Source organism: Schistosoma haematobium, chromosome ZW, assembly GCF_000699445.3.
Source record: "Schistosoma haematobium chromosome ZW, whole genome shotgun sequence".
Lineage (NCBI taxonomy): Eukaryota > Metazoa > Platyhelminthes > Trematoda > Strigeidida > Schistosomatidae > Schistosoma > Schistosoma haematobium.
Window position 1 is genome coordinate 10,535,090 of NC_067195.1, and position 23,302 is coordinate 10,558,391.

The window sequence follows — 23,302 nt, forward strand, 5'->3', positions numbered from 1 at the left end:
ACTATTTATTACTAGTAGTTTTAATGATTCAATTATACCAATAAAAAATAGTTTTTTTCATTCACTAAAATTGAATTCAGAACACAGATATCTAAAAACAAATTTGTGAAAAGGTTCGTGAATAGAAACTATTTTTCTTTATTTATTTGAACACAAATATCGTTACGAAGGGGCACAGAATCCATATTAGCCAAACAAGCCATTTGATTTGTGTGTGGACTGTGATACTGCCCGGGTTTTTAGGGGACCACACCCGTAGCCTTTGACCTGAAGGTTTGATCCACATGGCAGTGGAGCAACATAAGGAGATGTAATCCCATGGTAGCCGGCAATTAATAACTGGTTCATACTCCATTTGTTGCCAGAGGTTACTGGAGCCCATGTGCACCACTGGTTTGAAATCAGGGTTTTTCAACTACCCTATGTGAATCCTCCATATACATCAACCCGGTTAAAGCCCTGAACATTCGCTTTTCACCCTCTAAATCTCGTGAAGAATATACCCCGCCTCGATAAGGCACTGAATAAGGCTTCTCTGACTGAGTGGCCGTAAACGCGTGGCTATATGAGAGCATTTCGAGAGGAAGCGTTGATTCTCCTCACCTTCAACCATACCAGGGCATTGGGGGGTGGACCTTTTTTATACAAATTGTGATCATGATGTAATCGCCTGATCTGTTCGTCAATAAACATATGTTAGCACGAAACTAACGATCTGTTTACCAACACTTTTTTTGTGAAAACAAATAAATAATGAATTCATTTCGCACTAATCCATGGAATTTACAAGTAAATATATTTAATATGTTTCATGGTATTTTTTTCCAAATGTTTAACTTCACTAGCTATTCTTGAATGTTTACATTTAGTTTATATATATTATCAGCAAAAGTTCATTGATTAAGGAAACTTTATGTATATGTATCCATTTCGATCTACTTGTCAGTAAATAAATAATCTTTTTGTTGTTATTATATGCGGAATACAGAATTAAACAAAAGCAACTGTCCAAAATAGATGTTTAGAATTTCTCCCTCTTTTATATATAACACTTTTTTTCACTTAGTTACAAAAGGAATCAATAGCTTCTTCAAGTTTGTTCGTTGTTTTATTTTTATACCCAATAATCAAATTTCTATCAAATAAATGTAAAACAAAACAGTTAGATTTCGACATAAACTTCATAAGCTTCAATATTCTTACATACCTTTTGAGTATGAATGTATATATAAGAATTAAATTCAGATTGTATAATGTTAACACTTTTAAAAAAAAATCTTTATTTAGATCACTAACGGATCGTAACAAGTTTATGCTTGAAACAATTGTATTAATAAGTTGATATCAAGTATTTTAGTTAATCGCTTGAAATCATTCTATTACTTTGAAACTATGAAAAATGGAACATTGTTTACTTCTTAATGATTGATTAATGCAAAATATCATATTTCTATAGGAGATAAATCATATTTTGAACAATCAAACTGTTATCTCTCTGACAAGAATATACACTGAAGATGATTTGTTTCGTAAGCATACAGTTAATCACGGTTTTGAATTAGCTCAATAATTTTTGTCGTTTATAAATACAATAATACAATGTTTATTACATATTGAAAACGGTCAGAAATAAAAATACGAGGAAGTTTCTATAATGACAATAATTGTTGAAAGTGTGCTCACTAGTGATCAGCTTCGTGAGGGAATTCTCGGAGTTCTAGTGAGAAGCTGTGACCAGTGGAGCTAATCCATGTTAAGCAGAAACACGTATCTACCTCAATATAATGGATGATGGTCGCGCAATTTTGTGGAGGTTAGACATTAACACCGTTGGATGCCAGCTCAGTGGTCTAGAGGTTGGGCGTCCGCTCACGAGCGCGAAGTTTTTAGCTACAACCCTGCGTGCGGTTTCGTGAACGTGCACTGCTGACAAGTCTCATAATAGGACGAAACGGCCGTACAGTGCTTCAAGGTTTTTAATGGTGGACTAACATTATTCTCGACAACCCCCATACTGATAATTGTTAAAACAACATACAGTCCTAATAAACAATAATTTACTTCAAGACTTTAAGTTAGCGATAAAGTAATCGATTAAAAAAGAACACTGGTAACTACGTGAATATAGTTTTGACTAGGTAAATGAATTGCGTATCAAACTTAAATATAGTGTATATTAGCCGAAAATCTATTGAACCATCAAAATTTCTGTCTAGTGTCAGATAGTCACATAGTTGTAAAAAAATCAATCTAAATGGATAAACTGCAATCTTTATGTCTATTAGAATTAAGAAAATGTGACCAATTGAAATAATTCTTTAATAATAATAACTGTATTTCAATAATTTTACCTCATTCCCTTGGAAACTATTATGTAACATTGGTTCAGAGTTTTGATAAATAAATATTTAAATAATTTGAAATTGTTTAGACTAGCCACCTCTTTCTGTATCTATCAATTCAACTGCTCCTGTTGAGCAAATTGTATTGGCAAATGTCCTAGGAATTCGTACTTTCGAGCTCGTAAGCACCTCCCAATGTGGTTAAGCAAAGGTATAGTCAAAACAAATAACAGCTCCACTTTAACTCATTTAATTTAGACGGGACATATGGCCAACAGGGAGCAATCTTTCGCAATAATATATCGTGTTAACGACAGTTTACCTAATTCCGTCAGCCTGAGAATCTTGCAGATGGCCGAAGCAATTGCTATTCGGATCAAAATGCCAGAGCTTTGCATCCAGATTAAATGTGTCCAGCCGCTCCTTTTAACCTGGCCAACTTCGGGGCCAACTAGTTATTAATTAATTTTATAATATGGTGACGTAATTTGGTTAATGTTCATTTATATGTCCCAAATTTATCTTATCATCATTATTATTATCTTTATCATTGTTATTATTACACTTGATAACGGTTTTGAGTAATTTATTCAGCATCCATCCCTATCTACTATATCTGACCTAATTCATATTATTCTACAGATTACGTAATTTCTGATTTTTATTCTATTGTTCTCTCTCTCACCTCATGTTGACCATATTTATTCTGATTATTTACCGCACAATTTCATTTCACTTATAAACTGATTCATATTAGTCAGACCCAACATTAACGGTTTGATTTGATTTTACATCACAAAAAACTCTTGATTCACATGTTACAATGATAATTGACCTACTCTGCCTTAAGTCTGGCCAATTTTATGGATAATTGTAGAACCTGATAAGAAGTTATCGAAAAGAATATTCTTTGTTCATATAATTATGTCTTAATATAATGAGAATTTTTCAGAGATTAATTTGAAACTGTTTAAAAGGTGAAATTGGAACATTTGATTTTAAATCATCAGGAAGGCTTTATTAGTGAATTACAGTGATAACTCTGAAATATTATGGACAACTTTATTGAGTAATATAATGAAGATAATTTCAAGAAACATACAACAAGATAGAAATAATGAAGTTGAGTTAATTTCAGGGTTCTCACAATTAACGAATAAAATATATCATCAATATTGTTCATTCCTCTTACCTCTTAGCAACTCTTGCTGCCATAGTAACTTAACATTTAAACACTTAAGTTCCAAACAATTCAGTTTATTTCCTAATTTTAAAAAAATATTTGTTATATACACAATAAGTCCGGCATTCAATAGGTAGTTTCTAGTTAAAATATCAATACTGGTTATGTTTGTGCAAATTATAATCTTATCAATAATGTAACTGATTACTATATCATATCGAAAAACATACTGTTTCTGAAAATAAAATTAGCAATTCAGGTACACTTAAATAACTGGACAATCACTACATAAATTTATCATATTTTCACCAAAATATAATTATCATTCATCAATATCTTTAGTTATAAATAGAATGAAAGGGTAACTTATATTTATTATCCTAACAAAAACTAAGTTATATTATGAATAATAAATAGTTTATAATTCATTAAATAGTAAGATAGAAAATATATATCATTTGGAGAAATCAGTTTAGTTACCAACTTTTGAACTAAGATAACTGCAATGATTATGCTTACAAAATCTAGAACAAACACTCCATCTTAGTAGAATTCTATGGAAGTATTGAAGTGAAAGTGAAATTCAGTATCTTGCCATAATTAAGCAATATTAATCTACCTGAAGTTTGTTCTGATGATGTTGTTCAGAAGAACAATAAAAACTTCACAACCAAACCATCTAGCTTCGAAAACAAAACCACATAAATTTTATTAGTAATTCTAATACGTCTTTATAATTTAGTTGACGGTTGGTAGAAGTGAAAATGTATTGTCATTGTCAAATAAGTTATGTAAGGTTTAATAGTAATTTCTAACAATTATATAAATATCAGAAAAGGGTTTTGTGGATATTATAGTAATTTAATAGTTGAGTACATGAGTCAATTGAAGCTAGATCACCATGGAAAACCTGGGAGCAGTGAGCGGCTGTTTCGTTCTACTGTGAGACTTCTCAGTAAAGCGCATTCACGATTCCGCCCCGCAAGATTCGAACCCAGAGCCTATCAGTCTCGTGCGCGTGCGCTTAACCTCTAGACCACTGAGTCGGTCAGCATCCAACGGTGTTAATGTATAACTTTAACCAATCCACGAAATTAAGTGACACTTCCACTATTGTCTTCAATGAGTTAGCATCTCACATTAGACCTGGTTGAACTCTACTCGCCATTGCTTCTCATTAGTACTCCAGGAAATACCTCTCGAAATCAGTCACTAGTGTGCATACCATGATTATCATCAGAAGGAAGTTTTGTGAAGAATGCAGTAGTTTAATACTTGAGTACATGAGTGCTTGGGCTGTAAACATCTCACAATGAAGTATAAATATATGATTATTATTTACTAAGATAATAGTAAAAAGTGATCAGTATCAAGAATAATTAAATTACCCTCTATTCAAAAAGATTTGGGAGGAGGAACAAGAGCCAATGGACTGGAAAGAAGGACACCTCATCAAGATTCCAAAGAAAGGAGATCTGAGCAAATGTGAAAACTACAGAGGCATTACACTACTGTCAATACCAGGGAAAGTCTTCAACAGGGTGTTGCTGAACCGGATGAAGGATGCAGTAGATGCCCAACTTCGAGATCAACAAGCTGGATTCCGAAAGGATCGGTCGTGCACAGACCAAATTGCAACACTACGGATCATCGTCGAACAATCAGTTGAGTGGAACTCGTCACTATACATCAACTTCATTGATTATGAAAAGGCATTCGACAGTGTAGATAGGAGGACATTATGGAAACTTCTTCGACACTACGGAGTTCCTGAGAAGATTGTCAATATTATCCGGAACTCATACGACGGACTACAGTGCAAAGTAGTGCATGGAGGACAGCTGACAGATGCATTCCAAGTAAGGACCGGAGTCAGACAAGGCTGTTTACTCTCTCCCTTCCTCTTTCTTCTGGTGGTCGACTGGATTATGAAGACCTCGACATCTGAAGGAAAACACGGAATACAATGGACAGCTCAGAACCAATTAGACGATCTGGACTTCGCAGATGACCTAGCCCTCCTATCACGTACACGTGAACAGATTCAGATAAAGACAGCCAATGTAGCAGCAGTCTCTGCATCAGTAGGCCTCAGCATACACAAAGGGAAAACCAAGGTCCTCAAATTCAAAGCGGAGAACAGCAATCCAATCACCCTTGATGGCGAAACTCTGGAAGATGTAGAATCCTTCACATATCTGGGAAGCATCGTCGATAGACATGGAGGTTCAGATGCAGACGTAAAGGCGAGGATTGGCAAAGCAAGGGCCGCATTCCTACAATTGAAGAACATATGGAGCTCAAAACAACTTTCAACCAATATCAAAGTGAGAATCTTCAATACGAACGTCAAGGCAATTCTACTGTATGGAGCTGAAACTTGGAGAACTACAACAACCACGATCAAGAAAGTACAAGTATTTATAAATAGCTGTCTACGCAAGATACTCAACATCCATTGGCCGGATACCATCAGCAATAGCCTTGTGTGGGAGAGAACAAACCAACTTCCAGCTGAAGAGGAAATTAGGAAAAGACGATGGAAATGGATAGGACATACATTACGCAAATCGTCAAACTGCATCACGAGGCAAGCTCTAACTTGGAATCCTGAAGGGAAGCGGAAAAGAGGAAGGCCAAAGAACACATTGCGTCGGATAATAGAAGCAGATATGAAAAGGATGAATTACAACTGGAAGGAGCTGGAAAGGATTGCCCAGGACAGGGTTGGATGGAGAATGCTGGTGAGCGACCTATGCTCCTTCACGAGGAGTAACAGGTGTAAGTAAGTAAGTAAGTAAATTAATCAATGATAAAATGCAGTTCATAAAACTTTTGATGCTTTTTAAAAGAAAACTCTATTCGTACATAAACATGAATGTATATTCTTATGAATTATTCTAATCATAAATAATGTCAATACAAACTGAAATTTTGTTGACAAATGTTGAACTAATTTTCATACATACTATAATTTTAATAATAATTTCATTTAATAAATATGAAGAAACGACTAAATTCGGACGATCTCCATTCCAAAAAGTGATATCATGAATCGATAATTTAGAGGAGAAGATTTCAACTATTTAAAGATATAAATTAAGTACCATAAATTACTATTACTATTATTACTATGATTGAAATCATTATGTATAACTTATAAAAATTACAACAGAATAATTTATTAGGAATTATATTCTATCTAATGGTATTTAACCTTCTTATGATATCCCGGTGAGAATTATGAATGGTAACTTTTGAGAACAATTTATGGACAAATATTATACATGTATTCCTCATGCACAACTATTTAGTAGCTAGATCATGTATATCTATACTTCTCTTATTACAAGCTTTATTTTGACCTATAAACTATTATTATACGATTTACCGTTCTTCAGTTATACCTAGTCTATTAATTACAGTTTCCAATATTCACAGCCACTTTTGGTTAGATTTTGTACAAATTTTATTTTCTATTTTATGGTACGATGAGGTATGTTTGGTTTGTGTATAAACCTAGTATGCTTGAAATACATTATTTATAATGAGGAGGCTGAGATTTGTGTTCCGAACTCAACAGGCAGGAAGAAGGACCGATAAGGACTCTAGACGGCTCGTACGGCTTTATACGTGATTGGTCCGGTCGATAAGTCACTCTTCTCGAATTGGCGGAATCATCACGTTGTATATTAAAAGGTCACAAAATTGAATGAAAATAAAATAAAGGCGATTATGTCAATGAATGAGTTATGTTTAATCTTACAATTAAGTAACAAACTGAAAAGAGTTAGGTCATCATTTATTTTTATGTGAATTATGTTACTCTTGATAATGTGGAAGATTTCCTTGTGCAAAATGATCATCACATTGATGTCAATTCACATCCTGATCAACATGAATAAATTAAGATCAAGAAATGGAGTTAAAAATTTTAAAGTGATATAAAATTAAATAAACAGACAAAAAATGATAATGACGGATAGTGGCTAGCAGTGGAATCCAGGACAAAGTGTGTTTCGTCCTATTTGGGATTCGTCAACTGGATGTACCTGCATCTCAGAGTTGATGTTCACTCTGGGACTCCAACCCAGTATCATTCGCTTCAAGCGCCATCGCGTTATCCACTCAGCTACTGAGTCCTGATAGCCACTTGCTTGTGCAATGGGGTGAATTTAAATTCACTTGGTATTGTTTGGCTTGTATCTTCCCATTGAGGTTTAAGACTGCAATTGATCAGTCTGTGGACATCAACTCTGAGATGCAGGTACATCCAGCTGACGAGTTCCAAATAAGATGAAACGTGCGTCCTGGATTCCACTGCCAGCCACTATCCATCATTGCTTACAAAAAGCTTGCGAATTAAGACAATATCGAGGCATACGCACAGTATGCACATATGCCAATAAGAGACTGGTCAATTACAGTCTTAAACTTCAGTGGGAAGATACAAGCCAAACAATACCAAGTGAAAAATTGATAATGATAGAAAGGAAAATCATACGCACACACACACATATATATATCACACCAGATATTCTCTAGTGTGTAAATGTTTTATTTAGTTGCATAAATTCCAGTTTCCTTCCCTGTATTTTTTTATATATAAAAATGAAACTAAGTACTAATGAACCCAATTTCTGTTAAACGGGTAAACTCTAAATAGATCAAATGTTTGGTTAATTTACTTACCACCCCCTAAACAGTTACTTTCACGATTAACAAATGATTCCTTAACGGTACTTCAAACAATTCTGTTTCTATAGTAAACCTTTGTTTTTCTTTCTCTTCTAATCTAACCGTTTGAAGATAGTGTTTTTGTGTTATTCATAAATATTGTAAAATAAGAACTAGTGTTCAGGTAAGACATTGTTTTTGTTATGAAATAAAAATTTAGAAAATTCAGTTTAGAAACTTTTCTTCTTAACTAAATCATTTACTTAGGGTATAAAACTCTATTTATAACTAGACGATAAATATATATGGGTATATAAGAGAATAAAAATAAATTATACAATAAACTGATCCAAAATTTCAAATGTCAAATGAATGTTTAGTGATAATCTAGAGGTTATATGAGAATAGGTGAGGGGTGAGAATAACTTATCGGTCAAAAATATGCAAAACTAATGTTAGTTTTACAAAACTAAAGAATAAATAAGAATCGTAGAGGCTATAATAACAATTGTTCCTACTAGTAACTAAGTTATGAGCGGAAATTTTCAGAGTTCTAATGGAAAATTGTAAACACTGGAGTATAACCATGTCGAGTGTGAAGCAATTACCCACTAAAGACAATTGAAGATGGTTGATTGAGGTTAAACACTAAAATCACTGGATATTGGCTTAGTGGTGTAGAGCTTGCGCGTTTGTGCACAAGATAAGCGGTCTTGGGTTCACTCGTTTGTGACGAAGCCATGGATGTGCACTTCCGAATAATCCAAAACTAGGAAAAAACAGCCATTTGGTGCTTTCAGGTTTACAATGGTTGATCAACTTAAATGGGTTCAGGATTCTAATGAAACTGAATTACAAACATAAAAAGTTGTTAAAGGATAATAATAACGTATTACAGTTTGAAAAATAGTATCTTTAAAAAATAGTAGTATTTTGCAACACTTGCACACGGAAAGATGAATTTAAATTTTATACAGAAGTGGAAATAACAACTCACACTTACTACATAAGGTATAGGAGAATATATCTTTAGACCAAAGATAAGAGACTGATCAATTGCAGTGCTAAACATCAATGGGAAGATTCAAATAAACAATACCAAGTGAATTTGAACTTCACTCCATTGCACAAGAAAGTGGTTATCAGGATTCAGTAGCTAAGTGGATAACGCGATGGTGTTTGGGTTGGATTCTCAGAGTGAACACCAACTCTGAGATAAAAGTATACCCAGCTGACGAATCCCAAATAGGACGAAACGGGCGTTCCGTACTCTACTGCTAGCCACTATCCATCTTTGTTTATATGCAGTGACATACCTTTTTCGTTTTAACGAAATGATATATAATTCGGGTGAAATAGCGTAAAAAAGGACATATATAAAAATATAAGCCATATGTTCAGAAAAGGTTTTTTATTTGAAATATAGATTAAGTCATTTCATTATTTAGATAATGAACATTTTTCAGTATGTTTCTTGTTCAGTTAAAAAATAGTGTACATCTGTAGTGCTGTATAAAAATCTCTATAATCTATAACCAGATTGATGGTATACTCCAGCACTTTAGAGTACCAATGACCTTCTAGTATTTTCGGTAATATTACCATCATTACAATCACTTTATGGATTCTTTATGTAATTTGGAAGACGTTTAATCCAGTGTGAAGATAAAAGAGACAAAATTTTAAATACATTTATTTGATCTGTTATGGCTTATATCTGCCCGTTGTTGATGTTATGAACTGCAGTTAATCAGTGTCTTTTGGTATATTTTTTATCCAGAAAGGACTGTCTCGATATTATCATTAAGCTAGAAGATTTAATTATCGTTAAAATTGTGGCAGTACTGAGGTCAGGGAAGTCTATTTCATAGAATTCAAAGTGCAACTTCATTTTAGTGTTGATTTCTGTACTTTAATTGTTCAATTTCAGTCTATGAAATCGATAACGGTCAGATTAAAACCAACCTCAATTAACAATCCAGTGGTATTTGTACTTAAAAATTCAATGAGTAATGCATTGGATATTAGAGTTCTTGCGTGAGTGTCAACACAAAAATATGAATATATTCAGAAGGCGAGCTCGAAGTAGAACGAATCGCACTTCTTAGACCTCACTAATGAAAAATATTCTAGCTTTAATTAAAACTTCTGGTGTACCTGATTGAAAAACAAGAGACTATATTAAATACATTGTTTTCCCTCGTATTAATCACTATTGATCAAATATCTTATTAAACCAATAGTCTCAAATATGTTGAAACTGTTAAGCAACCTTTTCAAATATATTTGGAGCAAATACTTTCTGTATGACATGAAAACACAGCTGAAATATATTGAGTGGTAGATAATGCAAATATTAAATACCGGAAACTATACACATGTACATTACCATGAATACAAGTTTTTTTTACATAAAGATTAAATAAATGATGGTAAGGTTAATTCTGTACCTTAATCGACTTAAAAGAACACAACTGAATCCGACATCTTAAGTCACGTTCGAGAAAGTATCCTTCCGTTGTCGAGTACTGTTCACAGATCGCGTTGTAATGCCTTCAGACAGTAGTTCTATACCTTAATATTTTTCCTGAGAACAAATGGAGAGGAAACTTAAATTGATCAATAATCTATTGTGATATATCAGTGTTTACGTTGCTGTTACAAAATCCAAGTTTATGAAAAAGTGCATTATATGTTAATACTTTAATTGTAAACTTTCTACATTAATTAACACAACTATCAAATTGTTTTCTCTGAAATGTCTATATATATAGATTTAATTCAAGAAGTATACAGGATATGGTGTTTGCTTCAATAGAGTTAATTGATTCTAAAACTGAATAATTTTGTTAAGCAAATTATTAATTTAATGACCTCTTCCTGCAACATATTACAAAATGGGAGTATAGCTTGCGTTAGATTCCGTCGGACAATTATTAGTGAATAAATAGTTGAATTCATGAGTCGTTTAGAGCTAGACCACCATGGAAAACCTGAAAGTACTGGACGGCCGTTTCGTCCTATTATAGGACTCCTCAGCAGTGCCCAACTATGACTCCACCCGCAGGATCCGAACCCAGGACCTGTCGGTATTTAACTGTGTTAATATCTAAATTCAACCAATCCATGAAATTGCGCTGCCGTCCACCATTATCTTCAATGAGTTGTTATCTCATAACAGACCCGGTTGGACTACACTGGTCACTGCTTCCCAGTAGAACTTCATCAAATATCTCTTAGAGACAGTGCTTCTAGTGCCGCCTGGTTTTCCATAGTGATCTAGCTCTAGATGACTCATGAATTCAACCATTAAATTACTATAATATTTACAAAACCCCTTTCTGATTATAAATATTAGTGAGTGATTTTCAATTTTATGCTGATATTGTTCTAGGAATACAGAAACAGTTGATTTAAATTCTGTTAACATCACAGATTAACATCAGTTAAAAGATGTTAAATGAGAATAAACAGCACGAATAACTGTTTCTTCCTTGTCTGAAATTTCTCAACAGTTTCTACATCGACAATTTATAAATGTCAAAACCAGTTAGTACATGGTTTATGGATAAAGTTATTTCAGAATTTATTATTCGAATATATTACCGATCTAATATAATATTTAAAATACATTCATTTCAATTATATATATTGAATCATTTTGGAATTGTTTATTCTGATCTTCTTTATAATTCTTTTACAAACAGAAATCAATCCTGATCGTGAAAGCAATTCACCGAGTATCGGTAAGTGAACATTGGTTCTCCGTACTTGGCTTTTGTTAGTTGTTAGTTTTACAAACAAACATATATTCCTTGTACATTAACTTAATTAAGAATTTCACATATTTATCTGCTAAGTAATATATATTATTCAGTAAATTGACTAGTTTGTATTGAGATTATAAAAATATGAGATGTATTCAACTTTATCGTAATAAATAATACTCTAACTGGGTTATCTCTGTAATTGTCAATGGTCCTAATAAGGCAGATTTTCCCATTTAGTTTTCAAATACCAATGTCTAACGTTGTTCAGTGAATCAAATTTTTTCGCTTTTGAATAGCTGTCGAGTGGAGTAAAGGTTTATATAGTTCACCGTCTGACTTACTTACGCCTGTTACTCTCGATGGAGCATAAGCCACCGACCAACATTCTCCAACCCACTTTGTTCTGAGCCTTGCTTTCTAGTTCTATTCAACCGCTGTTCATTCTTCTCATATCTGTCTCCATTTTTTGGCGATGAATTATATATCAAAGTGGGCAGCGAATAGATATTTCGAGGAATAAAATCATACATTGTTAAGATCAATATTATGTATATTTTAGATTTGCAGTGCTCCAAATTGCCTGAAATCAAAAAGTTTGAATTAGTAGATTCTCTACAGGACGTTGTGTACATTGCTTAGCAGAAACCTACCACGTTTTTTATCGATTGAAAATTGTAACAAAACGTTGATGACATTTGTCTGAATCTTAACAAATATTCAGCTAAATAATGTGTCTTGTTCCGCAACCTCAGATTGATAATAATTCAACGTCTTGACGAAACCAGTAGACTTTCGTTCAATGTATCTAAACAATCTAGACATTGAGAAGATACCTTAGAAACTCACATTTCCTAGCCTTACGTATGACTGGGAGTAAAATATTCTTATACCAGTGGTAAATAATTACTGGGTTTGTTGTGTATGCATGTTACAATTTCAATGCTATTAATGTTAACAAAATTTTAGGTAATTACAATATAAATACACAAAACACTTTCCTTGTGAACACCAACCGCAACTATTATGATACTAATTACTGAACAATAGTGAAATAGTAAACAGTCTAATTAGTTATAACATTTCGAAGTCATTTACTGATCAAAGTAAAGTATGATGACTTATATCATGAACTGAACTCGGGAACCACTGCTTATCTTCAAGGCTCTCGTGAGAAGCCATAACCAGTGGAATTCAGTGAAGTAGAGTGTGAAGCAGTTACCCACCAGTGACGTTTAAACATTTTTGCACAGTATCGCGATTTGATAGGAATTTATAATATATACCATTGAGTGACTGCTCAATGGTTTAAAGATTAATCGATTGTCACATGACCTGAAGGTCTTGACATCAATTCCCTATGAGGTCGTTGAAGTGCATTGCTAAGGATTCCAAGAACACAATCAGATATCTTTAAATTGCTTGCTGGTCTTCAATGCTTATTTGGCTAAGGTCAATTCATAGTGTTAACTATGAAACTCAACAATCTCAATAAGTCACTTATACTAAAATATTATAAACTAACAATTCTTATATTCCAGATTGTTTTTTTCTTAATAATTATCATTCAATTGTAATAATAGATGAGACTCCTGAATGTCATTTATCTTAGCCTTTATTTTGATCCAACACTTTTTTAGTGACCAAAACACAGATTTCACGAGATTGAAAGCTTATGAAGGTTTTTTTATATTTTATTTTGATTGTTATACAGATGTAGATAAAACTACATTATGATCTATATATCATTATGTATCCACCAATCATTAGATGTATCTGTGGAAACATCTTATCTATGACGATATATATGTTTTAAAAGAATAAATATAAGATAGGAAAACATAACACTATAGATATATTCTAAATGATTTTATCTTACACACGATTCCTGATAAGTTTTATTTACATTAATCATTCTAATCACTTATAATAGTTTTTTTTTTTAAATATACAGAATAACTAGTTACATGTATATCTTTAGACATTTAAAAATAAACAGTGAGTATTACTTGTATCATATGATAGTTAATGTTTAACAGAACTGAAATTTTGACATTTTCATTTTCTGAGCTGGATGGTATATTTGTGAGGCTTTTATGTTTTTCTGAATAGTAACATCAATACAAACTTCATCAAAATCATCCATCTGAGATAAAAATCTCGGTAATCTTATAAAACTGTATATATATATTACGTGATTGAAATCCTGAGCCGATCTAAGTTTGACAACCTACGGAAATCTGAAAACACTGGACCGCTGTTTCATCGTATCATAGGACTCTTTATCAGTGAGCATTCTCGACCTCGCATATGGGAACCAGACATAGGAACTTTGGTCTAGCGAATGAACGCTTAATCTCTAGACTACTTAATTATTTATCTTATATTCAACGGAAATAGTGTTTTTGAAACCAAAGTCGACACAGAAATGTGTTAACAAACACATTGTTGTAAAAATAGAATCAACTATTTTTGAGAAAATGAATTTGTTGAAATTATCAAATTTGAAGTTTATTAGAATTATGAATTGACCGTCACTATCAATGTTAAGTGTCTTCTTAAAGAATTTGTACAAATCTTATATTCAGGTAATTTATATGTTCATTCATGACCAACTTTCAGAAGAATCCTTAACGTCCATAAGAGAAAACATGACTAGTTAAATACAATCATTTTTTGTATAGCGCAGTTAATAATAAATATTAGTTGTTTGATTTCGTGTATTGAATAAGTATTTTAAGGTATATGTATATCGAAAGCTCAAAATGTTAGCAAACTAATACCAACTTAGTGGTCCAAATGAGGCATGCATCCACTCAGTTATTGATGTTTTAATAAAAGACCATCACTGCAACATACAATGCCATCTTTCTAATGAACCGTCGTTTTCGATAATAGCTTAGTGAACGAGAACACAAGTGGCGACATTCGAATGTAATCGAATACAAAACTACAAAACATCTTAGTAAAATCTGAGAACCATACAATAAATTCTTTATTCGCAAAATGTCATTCAGTTGTCTCAAACTTAACTGTTCATTTCGCAGATATCAGTTACTCGTCTCAGACCTCTCTTTTCAGTCATTTCCACAGAAATCATTCTTTGTTCTCGTTCTCTTTTATTGGTCTTCTCAACCTTCTTCCTGTAGGCGCTTCACTTTCGATTGATAATACATACTACTTATATCTATTGACATCAGTAGCACACACTACAGTAGTCAGAGTCAGTATGTTAAGTAATTACTATAATTAACTTAGAAGTATATTTGCAGTAAATATTATCATCACTTGGAACAAAATTACGAAATAACCTTTTAATACGACTTGAACTTCTTATGAACTATTTCAAATATTTTCTTATCTCATAAGTTTATTTCATTTATAAGCATCACACATTTTTATTTAAAAAAAATAAGAAATATAACTTTTAATAAAATATAAGTCTGTGTGTGTTGTGAGCTACTGATGTCGATAGATATAAGTAGTATGTATCATCAATTGAAAGTGAAATACCTGGCAACACGAGATTAAGAAGATCAAAGAAAAGAGAACACGAACAGTAAATCATTGACGTGGAAATGAAGGAACAGTGATATCTGAGACCATTGATTGAAATTTGCAAAAAGAACAGTCACGTATGAGATAATTGAATGACATTTGGCAAATTATCTATTTACTGTATAGTAATCAGATATTCTGCAATATTTTTATTCAAATACATTCTATTGTCACCAAATGTGTTCTCGTTCAATAAAAGTGTAATAATATTAAACTTTCTATGAAAGTATTTGTACTTTTAATATGTTAAGTATTTTGTTGTTGTTGATAAAAGTGCACGTATTACATGAATTAACAAAAGAAAACATATTCATAGTTATAAATCTCCACTGTTCTCACAATTGTTAGTTGACTAAAATAAACAAATAAAAACATAGAACCTGTCAATGTTATTTAATGTAACCAGCAAATGGAAAACTAGTAAATACATTATTATTATTATATAAGATAGCTTGTTTACAATTGAATGCAATAAAATTAACTAGGTAGATCCGTATGAACACTCGACGATGTAATCATCCTTTTAGAAATATTTCATTCAATATAGTTTTCCATCCCCATGATATCTATTAGATTATTCGCTTTATAATGGATTGTACAGTAAGTATTACTCACTGTAATGCTTAAATTTAATCTTCGTATTGATATTTAGGACTGCAACTGATCAGTCTCTTGTTGGCATAGGTGCATACTGTGCGTATTGCCTCAATATTTCCTTACTTCACAAGCATTATAAGTAAAGATGGATAGTAGCTAGCAGGGGAATCTGGTTTGATGCGCGTTTCGTCCTCATCGAACTTGTCAGCTGGATGTACTTGCATCTCAAAATTGATGTTTAGTCCGGGACTCGAACCCAGTACCGTTCGCTTCAAACTCCATCACGTTATCCGCAATACATACAGTATGTACATATACCAATAAGAGACTGATAAACTGCAATGCTAAACATCAATGGGAAGATTTAAGTAAGCAATACAAAGTGAATTTGAAATTCACGCCATTGCACAAGCAAGTGGTTATCAGGACTCAGTAGCTAAGTGGATAACGCGATGGTGTTTGAAGCGAATGGTACTGGGTTGGAGTCCCAGGGTGGACATCAACACTGAGATACAAGTTTATCCAACTGACGAGTCCCTACTAGGATGAAACGCGCTCCTTGGATTCCACTGCTAGCCACTATCCATCTTTGCTTATAACACTGTCGTGTTTCTCTAGACCTTCAAGTGCTGATCAAATCTCATTCTCATACTTGTCGTTAGTCGTTCCTCAAATATTTTTCTAGTAAGTTCTTAGTCTGTGATGCTGGGTATCACGAGATTGAATCCTACATGGAACATCAGTTCCCTCAATTTAAAGGTATAACCGAAAAGTAACAAGAGAGCTAAATATAGGGTTTTTTGTAGACTTCCTCCAACTACGCAACAGCTTTTCGTTTCACTGTTACAATGATAAAAACAATATTGTGTTTTTCTTGAAGAACATTTTTCTTGCTTAGTGGTTTTTAATTGATTTGATAAACAAACTTCTTCTGATTCCTGAACATATCTATTTAATAAAATCAACTAACACTAACTTATCAAATAATTTTTATTAGCTTCAGACATACCGATTCCAAAGACGAGACGTTTATCTTTACGCTCTAAGCGCAGTTTTGACTGTTCATTTGAATTATGGGATGAAAATTATTTCTCTATGGAACGGAAGGTAAATTTTTTTTCTTATAAAAAAAGTTAATCTCCGGAATATAAACATTTTTAAGAAATAAAACAGTCATAACTTGATAGTCTTCATGCTTCTACGTTAAACTGTTCCATGAAGCCCATAGCAACAAGCATGACTTTTCTGAATTACATTAGAATACGTTTTAGTTGCATCAAAGGTGTGTCTCTATATGTTTCTTGCTGAATTTTAGCTCTCGGTTATTTGACTTGAAACCAGTGCTTTTCATTAGAAACTCTTTGACTTCAGTTGAGTAGACGCTCTCTCAAAATAAGAGATTGCTGATAATAGGCTGTCATTATTGTCAACAAAATGTACATGAAAATGTTTGTACACAGATTTCAACATCAATAATTTCAGTGCATTAATTTAAAAAAAGAAAGCCCATAGTCCTTTATCGGTTAGTACCCTTTGAAGAATTGGTGCCTATAATAATCAATGTTCTTATGAATTTACACCTGGCGACATTTTACTGTGGACATTCGGTAAATATGACTTGCGTCTCATGAAATCCGCATATTTATTTCCACTATCATGTATAGTGAACATTATGTGTTTATCAGTGTTACTCAATCTATATTACATTCATCTTTATGATATTGTCAGAATCACGAGAAATAACTAACATCACGTACTTTCAAATTCCAAATTTTTTTTCATAACGAAAAATAAATTATTGTGACTGGATGAGTTTGATACATTGAAAATGTGTCTCAAAGATAACGTTTTGACGATGATTCCATTTCTCAATAAAGATTACCATTTGTGATACATACATATTATTATTATTATTATTTGATGCTTGGCAACAAAGAAAAGTGACTTATTACCTTCACACTCTTTCATATAAAGCTTAATTAATCCACATTATTATTATTATTATTATCAGCAGTCCATTTCAGTAGTTAAAGTAAACATCTTTAAAAAATTATTAGATATCGTTTTAGGTTATTAAGTTTTTTAACTATAATATTACATATTTTAGGTATCTCAACTTGAAGGTGTTCATTATGCTGCTTTCAATGTAAATAAAGAAAAAAGAGAAAGTTCACCTGAACTAGTCCATTTAATCGAAGATCAACAAGTAACTTGTTTAGATGCAGATAATCCAGATAATTGGGTTGTACGTGTTCATCCATTTTTACAAAACGTTAATAGTTTCAATAAACAAACTAAAAAGGATAATACACTTACCGATTCACAAACTATAGATGAAAATGATACTAATGATTTAGTTGAAGTTATTGTATCAAATTCACAAGAATCTCAAAGAACCTGTGAAATTAAAAAGATTGGTCGTGCTAAAGCTGTTTGTTTAACACGAAATTTAAAAAGTGCACAACGTGGAAAAAGAAATCCAAGAGAATCTTTCAGAGAAGATGTTATTAGTTTCTCAAATAAACAACAAGAATCTCGAATGAAACTAAGGTAAACAAATTTTTAAATTTTATTTTTGCATTGATATAAACTGTTTATCATAACTTACATCAGAAATGTACAAAATATTATAGAAATTAACATAAGAATATATAGAGGTGTGTGTGAACGGTGCACGCGTGAACTCGAGGAAGCTCTAAGAAGCTCAGAAAGAGCCGAAGATATTCCATCCAATCATCTTTTGGAAGAATATAGCAGTGTAGCTTTCCTTTTGGAAAAATGCTAAGAACTCCTTGTATGCGGATTAAAGGACTATAATGATAAGTTTTTTTACTAAAAACTATAAATACCTGACATTTTTGTACCATAATTGACACTGTTTGGAATAGCATTCCTTTCACTTGTCTTCTGTCCTCGCATTTGGTGGGTTCTAGCGTTCGAGTCGCTCAAGTTATACGCGGTATACAAAATGGACATAACTATGATGTTACGTACCAGCTTTCACTGTATAAAATAGAATAGTTGAGTGTAATAATGCTTCAACCAATTTCAAAGATCTTAACTAATCTAATAATGTCACAATGGAGCACTAATGCAAATTAAATATTTTAATATGTTTTACATTATCTCGCAGAGAGTACCTAATATAACCGGCATATTTTATTAGTGTTTAAACTGTTAAAACCAAGCTCCTACTTTGACTGTCTTGGTTACACATCCGTTTTTTCACGTTTGTGTTGATACAAAAAATAGAACTGTAATGTTAAATTACTGTACAATTTCACAGTAAATTTAATTAGCTTAACTACTTGAAAATGTGGATTTTAATAATGCAATTTTATTATTTCATCTATGAATTTTAATATGTGAATATCAATATTGGGATGTAGCAGGTACGGACGGCTGATGAGTTCGAGATAGAACGAAAAGCATGTTATGGATTCGATATATTGCCACTAATCGGCTCTGCTCTAAAACTCTTTTATCTTAACAGCATTATCTATTCAGTTACCTAAAAGGTTTACATATCCCAAAAGCGGACTGACTACCTGTAATCCGTAACATCAACAACGGGAAGTTTTAAATATTTAGCAGAAAAAAATCCATTCATGTCACAAAATTGATCGAATTTTAAGTATTTTAATTCATTCGAGTCTGTTGTGAGATAGTAACTCACTGAAGACGGTAGCGCAGTTTCATTGGTTGGTTAAAGTTAGACATTAACACTGTTCGATGCGGATCAGCGGTCTACAGGTTAAGCGCTTGCGCAAGACCGTTAGGTTCTGAGTTGGAATCTCGAGAGCGGGATAGTGGATGCGCACTGCTTAGGAGTTTCATACTAGGACGAAACGGCCGTCCAGTGCTTCCAGATTTTCCGTGGTAGTCTAGCTTCAATTGACTCATGAAATCAACTAGTGAAATACATTTTTGTCATATCCCATAAAAATTAGAAAAATTATATTTTCGAGATTTTTTTACTTTCTTCACAGTAAATAAATAACCGAAATAAATTAACACAATTTCAACTGTATTTATTATCTTTTTATTCAATGCACAATTTTTTATAACTATCAAGTTCAACCTTGGCACAGATACCTATATATATATTACTAACAGTGAAGTAACTTACTTCTATGAATTCGGTATTCATCATGTTGTGCTAATGAGGTGTGGCAACTTGGACCGATGCATATATATGCCTGGTTCTAATGTTGTAGCTGACTGACTTACTGACTGATTGATACCTATATCTTAATATATGTTTATATACTAATTCATTGTTTTTAGAAAATATGACTGTTAAATGGAATATGATGAGCTGACTTTAGAAATTTCTTGATTTTTCATGTTATTTAGTTTCATCCGTTTATTTTAATAACATTTTATCTTGTAGATAGTGTCAATCAAATTTTACAGTAAAACTAAATTGTTTCCACTAATATTTGATTTAACGAATGTAAATCATCGTGTATAAACAATAGAAAGATGAAATATACTGGTGTTTTTATTCATGATCAAGTCTTAAAACCCATAAAAATACATGTGAATTGACATTAACAGTCATATGATGTTTAATAATCCTTTCTAGTAGAATGTTAGCTAATGAATTATGGGTTAGTTCTCGCTAAAAAAAGCAGCTTATAGAATTGATAGGACTTTTGTCGTGATTTGAGGTTGATCAGGAGAACACTTTTTTATATAGGAAAAAGAGAATTCAACGGAGAAAATTTACTTTTCGACGAAATTATTTGCTTGAGCTGTGCATTCGTATAGATAGTTATATGGAAAACATGTCTATAGGAGGGGGTTCGAATTAATATTTTATGCACTGCTGAGGCATTGGCGATCCATGAACTCAAGCCTGAACTTCGCGTGCAAAAGCGATTTGTAACCTCTCATCCTTCCTTGGCCCTAATTTCTTTAGTGGGTGTATCTTTTTTTTCTGCTTGTTTTTCTACACTTTCATTTGGTTATAATTGAATTTTTTAATTTACTGTTTTGCATTTTAAACTCTAATCAGTTATGTTTAAGCAAAGGTGGATAGTGGCTAGCAGTGGAATCCAGGACAAAGCGAGTTTCGTCCTATTCGGGACTCGTCAGCTGGATGTACCTGCATTCCAGAGTTGATGTTCATTGTGGGACTCGAACCCCCTACCGTTCACTTCAAGAGCCATCATATTATCCACTTAGCTACTGAGTGCTGATAGCCATCTGCTTGTGCAATGGGGTGAAGTTTAAATTCACTTGGTGTTGTTTACTTGTATCTTCCCATTGTTATGTAGGACAGCAATTGAAAATCTTGTATAAGAGATTGTGAAAATATCTTTTAAATTTTGTCCACTTTTGAGCTTGGATTTACACTGAAATAGAAATAAATGTTTCCAAATAATTTTGTTCAAATACTGATATATTCCTATGAATGTAAAGAGTTTAACTTTTTCACATCTCATGAACAGACATCCAGAAATAACTTTTCTAGGAATATTAGAGTTATTAATGTTTTGAGTGGATTATTTAATTGATCTTTTCCTGGGTATATATCTATCGATGAAATTTAATGATCGTAGCTGACACTTAAGGTTATAATGTTTTGAACCGATAATATAATATTTGATTGAATACATTATAGAAATTACTGAATAAGCACTAGCCTCACTGTTCCTATGAACATTTTCTTGTCAAATTATAATAATGTCAGTGAATTTGTAGTTTACAATCATAATACTAAGGAGTTTTCATCGTCATTATTTGATGTAATTGAAGATTAAAATTTAAAAAATACCCCATTATTGCATGTTGATAATGATTCACAAAACATTATCATTTGAAGTAAATAAGATACTGTCAATAGGACATACAATATCTCAGATTACTTCAACTAGTTAACAGTGATTAGTTATTCATCTTTCATTCTAATTAAATATTGAAAACACATTAGTGGTTGATTCGTTAAGTAAATATGGTTGGAGCTCTATGCTTTCAATTAAGAAGACAAATGTTTATTGAAATTAAACTGAAAACAAATGTCATACCCACTTTGAATTACACTGATTAATAAATAAAATGTAAATATAATTTAACATTAAAATGACATTTATCTCGTTATGATGAAGTTAGATGAGAAATGTCAACTACATGTTTAACTAACATTCATGTTTATTTGTACAAAAACGACCCATGCATAAAATCTGAGTTCCATTTGTGAAAGTGTTTACGGTTTAAATTTTACGATTGAGATTAGTTTTACTCTTATGATCTATCAAATTCCAAAACAAAATTATTCTTATTTAATATCAGTCTACGTATGTTATAGTTTACTTAAAATCATAGACTAGCATTGTAACAGCCGTAATTCATGACAATGAAAGCATATCTGGAATGCCTTAAATAAAAGTTGTTTCCATAATGATGTATTAACACATGTTGATAATGATTATATACATCGAATCAGACTCGATATTCTAACCCATTCCAAGAAGAAATCAATCAATAACTTGCCCGAAACGTTAATGGAATAAAATAGACAACTTGATTACGAAATAGCTGAAGACAAAGAAACTTATAATGATAACCAAATAAAATCCAGGTCATTAGGATGAATTGATTTAAGACTTGTAGAACAACTACGAATCTCACTTGTAAATGAAGTATGCATTGATGATATTGTTCAGAACGAGAATGAAAGCACAGAAATCGAACTATCTAAATCAGGAAACTCAACAACAACATATTGGTCATTAGGTTACATATAAATTGTACTTCTGAATTGGTACTATCGTGTTCACATTCATTCTTTAAGGTTTTTCATCATTTCTCAATTGAAACGAATTCATCAAAGGTACATGAGATTCTCAATACGATATGGAACATTATTTAGGGACTATTTAGAAATATAATATAAATTCTATTTCCATACAAGAACTTAACAGTCACTTCATGCTACTGATGGAAACGAGATGAAATAGTCAAAAATAAGACTAATCGTTCAAAATGTCAAATTTAAAATTAGGTCAAAAATTATAGATCTGCCATATTGTATATACTTAAGATAATTTAACAGTAAATTGACTATAAACTAATCACTTGAAAAATTGACTGTACTAAAAATAAACGACATTTAAAACTAAAATGACTGACAAATTATCACTGGTCTAATATATTCACTTAAATGAAACGAA

At 32.2% G+C, this 23,302-nt stretch overlaps 1 protein-coding gene across 1 annotated transcript in view; it reads left to right on the plus strand.

The window, feature by feature from the left end:
• MS3_00010298 (uncharacterized protein) overlaps positions 1–23,302 on the plus strand; it is a gene marked incomplete at its 3' end in the record, with an annotated part of 193,824 nt that overhangs the window by 66,726 nt on the left and 103,796 nt on the right. The window contains exons 5-7 of the mRNA XM_051218657.1: positions 11,910–11,948; positions 17,122–17,231; positions 18,232–18,674. Of these exons, the coding sequence (XP_051070355.1) occupies positions 11,910–11,948; positions 17,122–17,231; positions 18,232–18,674 (592 nt within the window). The remainder of the gene's footprint in view (positions 1–11,909; positions 11,949–17,121; positions 17,232–18,231; positions 18,675–23,302) is intronic.